At 40.5% G+C, this 11,381-nt stretch overlaps 1 protein-coding gene across 6 annotated transcripts in view; it reads left to right on the forward strand.

The window, feature by feature from the left end:
- LOC146763933 (zinc finger protein 532) overlaps nucleotides 1-10,569 on the forward strand; it is a 31,990-nt gene extending 21,421 nt beyond the window's left edge. For all 6 annotated transcript variants that reach the window (XM_085566257.1, XM_085566256.1, XM_085566258.1 and 3 more), the window contains 5 exons: nucleotides 1,239-1,401; nucleotides 4,582-4,857; nucleotides 7,427-7,539; nucleotides 7,877-8,024; nucleotides 8,282-10,569. In XM_085566257.1, coding sequence (XP_085422383.1) covers nucleotides 1,239-1,401; nucleotides 4,582-4,857; nucleotides 7,427-7,539; nucleotides 7,877-8,024; nucleotides 8,282-8,776 — 1,195 coding nt within the window. In that variant the 3' untranslated portion in view covers nucleotides 8,777-10,569. The remainder of the gene's footprint in view (nucleotides 1-1,238; nucleotides 1,402-4,581; nucleotides 4,858-7,426; nucleotides 7,540-7,876; nucleotides 8,025-8,281) is intronic.
- The last annotated feature ends 812 nt before the right edge of the window (nucleotides 10,570-11,381 follow it).

Raw genomic sequence — 11,381 nt, forward strand, 5'->3', positions numbered from 1 at the left:
TTTTTAGAGAGTTACAGTTTTTATATGTGATAAATTGAGATAGAATTTCTACATATCTCCAGATCTGCAGTGAAGGATTCACCACAGAAAGCAGGACAATAGTACATTGATCATCAGAGGATGCTGTGTAAATAATACATTTATCTTAGCATGTGTGAGAAACTGGCACTCCTTGACAGCACAAAAACAGTCTTTCCCAGTTAACATGAAGAAGTGTATTGTTTTTCATTTGGAGTTACAGGACAGCTTGGACATGGAAGCAATGCCCAGGTTCTTGTAATCCCAGTGCAGAGTGATCCCTAGAGCTCTGGAACAATGCACTATCAATGATAATTAACTTAGAGGGGTGTAGAAAGCACTGGGAACATTTATGTGGCTAATGAGAAGATTTAGCACTTTAGCAGACAGGAGGGTTTGAGGGTTGTTTTTTTAAGTGGAAGTTACTCTTAAGGATGGGAAGTGCCTGTTGCATACTGAGCACCTGTGATTGGGCTTCTTTTAACTAAACTTTCTCTGCAGCACTATAGATTGCATGGCTTAGATTTCTCTCTCATCTCATGATCTGTGGTTAGAAAACTGCTGTAAGAACAGGAGGCTGGGGAACCGATGTTCAAAAGTCACATGTGCTCCAAGAAAGGAAGCATTTGGTGGTGTCTCTACATTTCTGTGACAGATTCATCAAGGCTTGGAATGGCAGATCAAGGAAATCCCGTCCTGTGCTGTTGGAGCTTCAGGGCATTGACAGAGTCTAGGTCTGGCATTCAGGAGCATCAAAGCCATGAACATTGCCAAAAATGTATTTATCTTGAAGCATGTTGCTAACTACAATTGAATTAATCACTCCTTACAATATACTGCATATACAGTATACAGGTTTGTAACCTGGAGCCAGGGATATTATCCTTTATCTACAGTGTGAGTTCAGAAACTGAAGGCGTTGAACTGTCAGAGTATCCTGAGCAGATGTTGTTGTTGTATATGTAACTGGCACATGCTGTTGTTTTCATTGGCTTCTTGTTTGCACTTTCAATTTTTTTTCTATTTTCTGTTTCTTCTACTGTTCCCATATTTTGAAATTGAAGGATGTTTTGAATTAGTTTAACTTTTTTTCAGGCAGTGTGAAATGATTGCTTAAACATGTCAGATCTTATCTGTGATGAGAAAAAAAGTTAACGTCATGATTCTTGCAAATAGATCATCAACATGACTGATATTGTTTATTGTGCTTCTGTTTTCAGAATAATATATAAATGCTCTATGTGTGACACTGTGTTTACTCTGCAACCTTTGCTCTATCGCCACTTTGATCAGCACATTGAAAACCAGAAGGTGTCTGTTTTCAAGTGTCCAGACTGTTCTCTTCTATATGCACAGAAACAGCTTATGATGGATCATATCAAGGTGTGTAGGCATCTTCTCTTGTTTCCTTCATGATACCATTTGTCATGCAATATATGCTGTGAGAACATACTGTGAAAAGGCACAGAGTAACAAGACTGCTGAGAGAGATGTTAATAATTCTGAGAGAGTAATCTGTCAATGATGTTCTCAAATGTTAAAATTTTATATTTTGTTTGGTCTTCAGCATATCTGTGATGACTCAGTTTTTTCTGTTAGAATGTTGATTTTGGTATACTGGGAATATCTCAGCAAGCCAAATCCTAACAAATACTGAGTTACTTATAGTGTTCTAAGTATAATTTCAATTGTTAGGAGCTGAGATTGCTGAGTGCATCACAAAATCAAACCTTTGCTGTTCAGAATTCACCAGGAAGCAGTATGTTGGTAGATGTAGAGGTTACCTGTGTTATGTGAACTTGAACATGTGTGCTTTGAAAAAAACTCCAGCGGATTTCCACAGAACACCATTAAGAGCTAATGATTCACTGTGATCCATGTAAGTCCTGATTGGAAGGATCAGCAGCCCCCTGGCTATCATTTGTTAGCTGTGTGTTTGACACAGACTGTTATCTCATGTCATACAGACCAAAGCTGAGGTTTTTCCTTATTAATCCCTGGTGCCTGAACACAGAATGGGACTGTGGAGGCTGCTGCGCTTCTCTGGCAGTGACACAATTTCTGAATACTATTCCTCTACTGCACGGTGTAACACCAGACATCTTTTTTTGGCTGCTAAAAACATCATTTTTCATTTTAGTCCCAACTATGGCACTTGTAACCACAGAAGTCTCTGAAGTAATGTTGAAAATAAGGTCATAAGTCTTGAAAAAAAACAGGTGGTCTTAAAGCCAGTCTTCAACTTGAGGAGGAGACTGAGAGAAAGGCTGAGCCAAGATGTTCAGAAATATAAGGACTGGATATTTTCTTTGCTTCTGAACTAGTAGCATTAGTTCTTGCATGTTTACTGCAAGATATCTTAGATGCTCCTCTCATGCAGCAATGCAAAACTGATCTGTCTGCAGTTAGAGCCAGAAGCTATCTTTACAGAAATTGGGGTGCTCAGCATCTCACATTTCAAAGATATGCTCAGTTACTTGGGCATTACTTAACTTCTTTGGCTTTAGTGTTCCATGCCAGTATTTGAACTTTCAACCAGTGGGGTTTTAGTACGATTCACTATAAATGATTCAGACATTTTTGAGACTAAAATTAGAGGATTAGACAATACATGTGCAGTAGTACTATTGCTGGTTTTGCATTTAGGATGTGTGTGTAGCAGCAGGGACTGGACCAAAGCAGTGTAAATTGGAATTCAGTTAAGGGGAACTGAAAAAAACAGTAACAAGTTATAAATAAAAGCAGAAAATTATTCAGGGAGAGGATAAAAGCACAAGAGGACTCAGGGAGAGTCTGAGTGCCAGTCAGAGGCAAAGCTCAGCTGCACAGAAAGTAATGGTTTGGTACGGCTAGACATAAACCATCAAGGCAGAGACAGACCTGGATGAAAGTAGGACAGAAAGGGACAGAAGGAAGCTCAGGAGGAGATTATTTAAAGCTACAGAAAATAACCCAGAATAATTCCTGCAGATGTCAATATTTCTTGATGGCAAAATGTATGTATTATTTTCTTGTAATGACTCACTGCAAAAAAATTTCCAGCAGCCAGTGAGAGCAGATGGTGAAGCACTGATCTGGCCTGGCCTGGAGCTGTAATGCTCCCTGTTTGGGCAGCACTAGGACTCCATACTATGCTTTAATGCTCTTGGTGTAGTTTCAAATAAGAAATGAAATTTCAAGTACTGTATTTACAAGACATTTGGAAAGTTGAACACTGACATTTTACATGCTGACAGATTAGGCTGCAATAGAATCTCCAGGTCAGCTTCAGATGCCTGAGAGTACAGGAACCTCATTTCCTGCTCCTCTGTGCAGATACTAAAGCACAGTATTAGTACCTCCTCCATTACTACCCACCTGCACTTTGCTCTTAGCTGTTGATCCTGTGCACTTTACTTTTTATTAACCATTATGGGGGGTTAATCATTGGCTTTTCTGGTATTTAAAAGCTGTTAAATCAGAGAATGTGTTCTACTGATGAAGTTGATATTTGCTCTAGAGCCAGTGGGTAGTTGCAAGAGCCGAAGTATTTACAAAAGAACTTGTTGCTGGAGTATCACATTGATACTCCTATATTCCCAGAATCAAGAAGGTTATAGAAAGGTTCAGTAGGTGAGAGGATAAGAACACTGTCCTGGTAAAGGAAAGCCTTTCAGACATGGGACCTCAGCTGTGGGTCCCTGTTCAGCAGTGGATTAGCTCTGGTCTGCAGTCATCCCTTCTGGCCCAAACCCTCCTCATTCTTGCTGTGTCCATGTCCACGTGTGGAACTCAGACACACAGCTGAAGCCCTGCAGCCCTTTCTGAACAAGTCTCTTTGGTGGAAGGCTCAGGTCACACCAGCGCACTTACACTGGTTCCGAAATGGAGAATGGGGGAAGGAGGAGTTCTTCCCTTCTTACTGACCATTGACTTAAAGTGCAGACATAAGTCTCTGAGGAAAGCTTCCCACCCAGGAGCTTCAGGGGCTGGAGAACAGCCATTCAGACCCCTCTGATCTGCTGTGGGGCCCTGTCTGCCCCACACACCTTGCCCCACACCTACCTAGCAATGTAGCCCTAAATGAGAGTAAAGCAGGGCTTAACTTCAGCCTCAGTGTAAAATGTTAATAAATTACATAGCCACGTGATGTTTCCAGAGTTGCCTTATCTTATTTACCAATATGGCAAGTCAACATTTGGTCAGTAAAAACACCTTTCCTTCTTGGAAATCTCTAGTCACATCTGGAATGAGGGTGCTCAACTAACATGTCAGCTAAGCAAAGCAAGAAATTAAGCTTAACATGAAGTATTTCTTGAACCCCTTTTTCCTCCCTTAGGTTGCTAAACCGCAACTTAAACTTACCCTCCAAAGGAAGTCTCTTATTTTTTTGTGAAAATACCTACATACGGTGTCAGTTATTGTTAGGTCATGCTAGGTCTTGCCTTTACTTAATCTTGTTCCTTTACAAATGTGATCTGATGATAACAGCATGCCAAACAAGTAACTGAAGGCTATTGGTTGAGTACAACTGTGTATGTCTGTGTCATTTTTTTACCTTTTTTTCTCTCTCTTTTATTGTAGTCTATGCATGGAACTTTGAAAAGTGTTGAGGGGCCACCAAACCTGGGGATAAACCTGCCTCTCAGTACTAAACCCACAACTCAAAACTCAGCCAGTCACAAAGAGGACACAAAATCTGTTAATGGAACAGAAAAGTTGGAGAAGAAATCTCCTTCTCCCATAAAGAAAGCAGAACCTAAAAAAGTCACTAGTCCTGGCTGGACGTGTTGGGAGTGTGACAGGCTGTTCACTCAGAGAGACGTTTACATCTCCCACATGAGGAAAGAACATGGAAAGGTAATGGAATATATTCAGTACAAAAAGGTGAATTAAATCTGAAGTATTTGTTTCTAAATTTCTTTTGTGTTTTTGAAGATAATTTCTTTAAGTCCCAGCATTATTATTCACTATTCTTATATCTACTTCATCTTTTTTGCTTCAGCTGCTTAGTTTTTTTCAGTTTCTACATCATTCCACTGAGAAAATCAACTATAAGCTTGTTAATTCAGTACTGAAATTTTTTCAAGATGGAAAGAGCGAGATATATTGCTGTATTTCATCCAAGCCATCTAATCTGTTCCAGGTTCTTATTTCTTCTTTGTGTCTTCTCAATTCCCTCTCTTCACGGTGGTGTGGTGAATGTGGCAGCGCTGGGCTTGGGCTAACAGCTGGACCCAATCTTAAAGATCTTTTCCAACTTAAACAATTTGATTGTGTTCTCTTCTGAAGCTCAGTGCCTGTTAGCCTCAGGGAGTGGAGACTCAATCATGTTTTACTCATCCAGTGAGTGCCAACTGGTGTTTCATTTAAAGGTAGACACATTCCACAGTTGAGCTGTTGCTCTAATGTGACATTTAAGAGTTCGGCTGAGTTAACAAGTTGAATTTTGTATTTAGAGCACCTGAATTTGAGATATCTTACTTAAAATGGATTGAAAGTGAAATGTGGGAATGTTGCATCCTCATGTCAGCAGAGAGACTGTTTGATGTTCTTCCTGTGTTCAGTAGCATTTCCATTTAAATGAACTTAAAAAGACTGGCAGTCAGGAAGGCAATAGTGACCCTGCTTAGCTGTGAGAGCAGGCTCCAGCCCCTTGATGACATGCGGCAGCCACCTGCCAAGCCAGTCTTCACCTTTGCTGTGTGCTGGTGTTAATGCTCTCTTTCCTCAGCTGGGAACCAGGGAGCTAAACTGATGTACTGTGCTGCACTTCAGCAAAAGAGCAGGACTGGGAGGGATAATAGGCTGATTTTGTCTAAGTGGAGGAGAACCACTCTGAGTGAAAAATCCGTAGTTTTCAGGATCCTAATGTGCTGTAATAAATGATTGCACATTTCCAGAGGTTTCTATTACAGTTATTATCTCTAAAGCTGTTCCGCAAATTATTTTATTCTGTTTATAAGCGTTTTATGGAAAAGCTGAAAATGCTGCACTACTGAGTGTCATCTTCAATTTTCTTAGGACAACTTCAAGCAAATAGCACCCCAGCATCATTGCCTCCAGTAACTCCCGCCCCATTCCTTCAGCTTCCTGCTGCCCAAATATTAACTCAGCAGAGCTTTTACTGGCAATCAGAAATGTGTTTAAGACTGAATACATTGTACATTTATGCAATTCTTAAAAACAAAGCAGCACAACCTCTCAGTAAAACTCTCACTTCAGAGTGAACTAGAGAGCGATATTCAGTCTGATTCCATCCACAGCAGAGTAGCCAAGGGCATGTAAAAGAAGGTTAGTAGCATATCAATAATGCTTTAAAAATATTAGCTCTAAATCTGTGTCTTTCTCTCTCTGATGTTTATGTGCAATGTTACCTCAAGAATAGCCCTTATTATGAAATATCAGATAATTGTTGCACTCAAATCCTGGCCATCTGCTAGCTCCTTGGACTTTGTGTGCAGGTGTGTTTCTGTTAAAGGGCAGATGTTTTTTAAGTAGGAATTACCTACTCCAGCTTAGTCATTGATCACCCTCTTCTGTCAAGATGAGATGCTGTACAACAGATCATGCTGCACTTTGTTACAGAACTAATTTTTCAGTTCTTTTTGGTTTGGCTGCCATTGCAGAAACTAATGCATCCAAAATCCTGTTTGGATCTCTAGCTGAAGTCTCCCCAAGGCATTTAGAACAAGTGTGGGGTCACAACTGGCTACCCCACATAGTGCCCCCAGGTCCTGCTGAGTATCATCCTCGTCCTGCTTTTCTGATCATGGGCTTGATGCTTCTGCTCACTGCCACACAGCTACAGTGTGCGACTGCTCCAGCCCTTCTCAGTTTCTTCCTTTACTTTTTCCTTCCACTTGGCCAGCTGCAACATCAGTCCCACAGAAATCCCTGAACAGATAGCCATCAAATTGGCATCAGATCATGCCGCTCATTTCGTCATGCCTTTCCTGAACCCTGTTAGTGTGTCAGTGTCTGTGAGATTCAAGTCCTTCTTCTGTGCTCTTCACCACTCCCTGTATGTGGCTGAGGAGCTCCTAGTCAGCAGCTGGGGACATGGTTTGGTGGGAAGGCAACCCCCTCATCCTGCTGCCTTTATTGATCCAGAAATAGTCCTCCGATCTTCCCTGTTTCTTTGGTGGAAGAAATTTTCTTCATCCACTGTCCATGACACCAGTTTACAGCTAGAGACAGGTGTGTGTGTGTGTGTGTGTGTGTGTGTGTGTGTAGAGCTCATGGGGGCCACACTGCTTTGAAAGAGGTCCAGCTCTGACTTGTACAGTGTTGTTGAAGGCGGGGTGTACGTGAAGTACAGTACCAAAAACAGGTAAGTGATGTTTCTTTCCTATTCGTCAGAAGGTTCAACACATGCACCACTTTTACTGAGCTTTTAAAATTAAATTCTTTCTCTTTTTTTTTGAAGCAAATGAAGAAACATCCTTGTCGGCAATGTGACAAATCTTTCAGTTCATCCCACAGTTTATGTCGGCACAATCGTATCAAGCACAAAGGCATTAGGAAGGTTTATACATGCTCGTAAGTTCTGGTTTTATTTTCTTTAGAAATGGAATACAAAAACCATTCTTAGTTGAACATCTTTCTTTAATTGTGGAAAAGCCAGTGTCCCGTCATTTCAGATGCCCAGGACAGGCCAAATTAATTACCTATCCTGCCTGCAGAAACGTGTCAGGTTCCTGAAAGTGCAGTGTGTAAAGTCTAGAATCTGAAAGTTGGCTGAGAGGAGCGTTCACAGTTCCACTTTGGAAAACCTGGTTTTCAGGAGTCTCTCACATACACAGCCACTCTTCCAATCTACAAAAGACACTTCTTAAGTATGACACTTGAATGTTTGTGTGTGTGTGTGTATCTGCAGGCATTGCCCAGATTCGAGACGTACTTTTACCAAGAGGTTGATGTTGGAAAAACATATTCAGTTGATGCATGGCATTAAAGACCCTGATGTGAAAGAAATGACTGAATCTACCAATATGGAAGAAAGGGAAGTAAAAGAAGACACAAAGGTAATGACTTAGAAGACTCATTCAGTCACTGAGAATGTTTTTTCTTCGGTATATATTCAGGATCTTTAAATAAATACAAGTACTTCCATGCCATAAGTGCCTCATCTTCTGTGAAGCAGAACCTCAAAAGGATTGTTTATCAGAGTTGTTTTAAAATTTGCTAAGGGAAAGGTTTTGACATTTGCAAGTCACAAATAGTTACGAAAAGAACTGCATATTTATGCTTATATGATACACTATTTCTGTCTCTTTGTTAGGTTCCTAGTCCAAAGCGTAAATTGGAAGAACCAGTAATGGAGTTCAGACCTCCACGAGGTGCAATTACTCAGCCATTAAAGAAGCTGAAGATAAATGTTTTTAAAGTTCACAAGTGTGCAGTCTGTGGCTTTACAACAGAAAATCTTCTCCAGTTTCATGAACATATTCCTCAGCATAAATCTGATGGCTCTTCATACCAGTGCAGGGAATGTGGACTCTGCTACACATCTCATGTGTCTCTTTCCAGACACCTCTTCATTGTACATAAGTTGAAGGAGCCTCAGCCAGTATCAAAACAGAATGGGTCTGGGGAGGATAATCAACAAGAAAACAAACCCAACCATGAGGATGACTCTTCCAACAGTGCAGCATCAGACAGAAGATGCAAAGTGTGCGCAAAGACTTTTGAAACTGAAGCGGCCTTAAACACTCACATGAGAACACATGGCATGGCCTTCATCAAGTCCAAAAGAATGAATTCAGCTGACAAGTGATCAGATTGTTTGGGATGCAGAAATCTCGCTCCACATTGGAATACTAGTGACATTTTTGTTACAGAAAGTTCAAGGTATAATAGTGTTAACAGTACTGTTCAGGCTGTTGCAATATATTCTGCATAAAAGTGTCCCCTTCACCTCATTGTCTAAACCGTCAGAACCATTGAAGCAGTATTTGAGTTGAAAAATGTTTGTATATATTTAAACTAATAATTTTTATACTCTTTAGTTATGTATTTGTATCAGTATCTAGTCGAAAAACTGGGGTTTTTTTCTGGTTATTTTCTGTTCTTTTGTAGTAAGTTTCTTTAGAAGAGTTCTGAATGCTGGGGCAGTTCCTTGGGTTCTCTTAAACTCTTTGCTTTTTGAATGCTTCTGAAAGAAAGTTTAGCTAATGGAAGTGCATCAGGAGGAGGTGCTAGGAGGGGAGAGGAGAGAGGAAGCAAGCTAAGGGGAGATTTTAAATTCTAAGGAATTTGGGCTTCCAAATGTCTGAGGAAGCTTTTACACTTTTTCTTACAAAATATATTATAAAAAAAGATAAAAGTACCACTGCATGTGTAAAATAAAGTGCTGTTTTTTAGGTGGCAACACCAGAACAGGTGCACACCCCCTGGAGTGGTAAAGTACTTTTAAAAAGAGTATAAATGCACAACTCTTGAGTATCATGAAGTGTCTTTTTTAGGTCACCAGGTGCTTGTGATCAAAGGTCAAATTGTTACAAATGGGCTGGGCTGCTCTGGATTTAAGAAATAAGATGTAATTAGAGGAATAGGTTTATACTTATGATGGTTTTTGTCATGTAATTTATTAAACATACAGAAGTGATTACACAGCATTATGTATTTTCCTTGCTGGTTATTGAAACAAAATAGTTGACCCTTGCTACAGGGGTTGGGATTTGCCAACTCCACATGATCATGCCAAATGTTCTGGTGCTTAGTGTCACACACAGCCACAACTGGGAAGGAGCCAGCCCCAGCCAGGAGCAGAACTGGGGCTTGCAGCTTTAGCGTAGGCCCTGCGGAGCTCGGCCAGACATTGCAAACTCCTGTCCAGCACCACTAGTTTTGCTTGCACAAGTACAAAAAGGTACCATACTGTTCCTTTCAGATAGAGTTCTCTGTGAGAGTATATTTTTAGTTTGTTTTTGCATTTTATACCTTGTATGTAACCCTACAAAAAATTTTTGTACCTTTTTTTAAAACAAATTGTGTATATATAGATAGATGCATGATAAACAGTAGTAATTGTTGGGTTCCTTAAAAGTCTTGCTGCTGTCAGATGTTACTATACACTATGTCCATTACGACTGTATTAAACACACTTCATATGTAAATAAATGTGGAGCATTTTGCCCCAAAAGATTTGTGAGATTCTGTTATTTATCGTTAAATTCTAACAGTTTTAAATTTTGAAGTGTTTAAAAAAATATAGGTCCTCTCTGCCACCTCTGTAAAATTTAATCATTCTGGAAATTGTTTATCAGGTACATTAGTTCTGCTCTCTCCATCCTCATTCCTAATCTGGCTCTTGGGTAGATGCTTGTTAGCCCATTTATATTACTGGCACATCAAGTGCTTGTGAGGTAGTTCATCTAAAGCGCACAGTGGGCACAGCACCTCAGTGTATGCTGGCTACTGCCACCACTGCCCTTCCCACTTAGTGGATACCTCTGAACACTTGTTTGTTGATGTGCACTGTCAACTGTACAACAAATGAGTTATCACTATGCAGAATGGTGTTTTGTATACAGTGAACAGATAATAAAAGTTCAATTTTCACAGCCATTACTATTACTTTTCTTTATTTTCCCTTTTCACTGTCTTACACCTGCAAGTAACCTGATGATGCAAATGGCATCATGGTGCCAGGGTGTCACGCTGCCACTCATGTCCCCAGAGGAGCTCCTGCACAGCCAAGAAACGCAACCCAGCTGCTTGGCAGCGGGCTCTCTTTGGGTCTAGCTGGCAGAGAAATTTAACTCTCCTGCCAGTAATCTCTTGAAAGGTTTAAGAGATAGAGGGCCTTGAACTGCCCCACAAGCTCCAGCCACATTTCTGTGTCAGAGCTGACATATCTCCTTAACAGGATGTCCAGAAAAGCAGAAGGCAAACAGGTTTTAAAGCAATGTGAGATGTGGTGAAAAGGCACAAATAGCAGTAGGCATACCTAAAGGAATTATTTCCTCTTGAAAACTGTAGAAGAATTTTTTAAACTTATTTTTGTCCAAGATCTGACATCTAAGTTGTTTGCTTTTAATTAACAATGTGAGACTAACAGTCAGTGATGACATAAATACTCCTCTTTTCCTGTGAGGATCGAGTAATGGATTAAACCTCATAAAACCTCTCTGAGAGTTAGGAAAGGGGTCATGTAGACTCCACCATTTTGCAGCCACTCTTGTGGTTAGAAACAAAGGTGCTTAACAGTGCAATCTCAAATTGCAATAGAAACTAAGGCTATAAATCTCCTCCTGTTGTGTGCCTTCCCATTCCATCCCATCTCTTCAAAGAGGCGTGGAGCGCACCAAGGCCTCTGCCCAAATATCCAGCTGCAAACTGCCCAGCCAGGACTGCACCAACGCCCGGGTCCATCTGTC

This window comes from Lonchura striata, chromosome Z, assembly GCF_050655825.1.
Source record: "Lonchura striata isolate lonStrDom1 chromosome Z, ASM5065582v1, whole genome shotgun sequence".
Classification (NCBI taxonomy): Eukaryota; Metazoa; Chordata; class Aves; order Passeriformes; family Estrildidae; genus Lonchura; species Lonchura striata.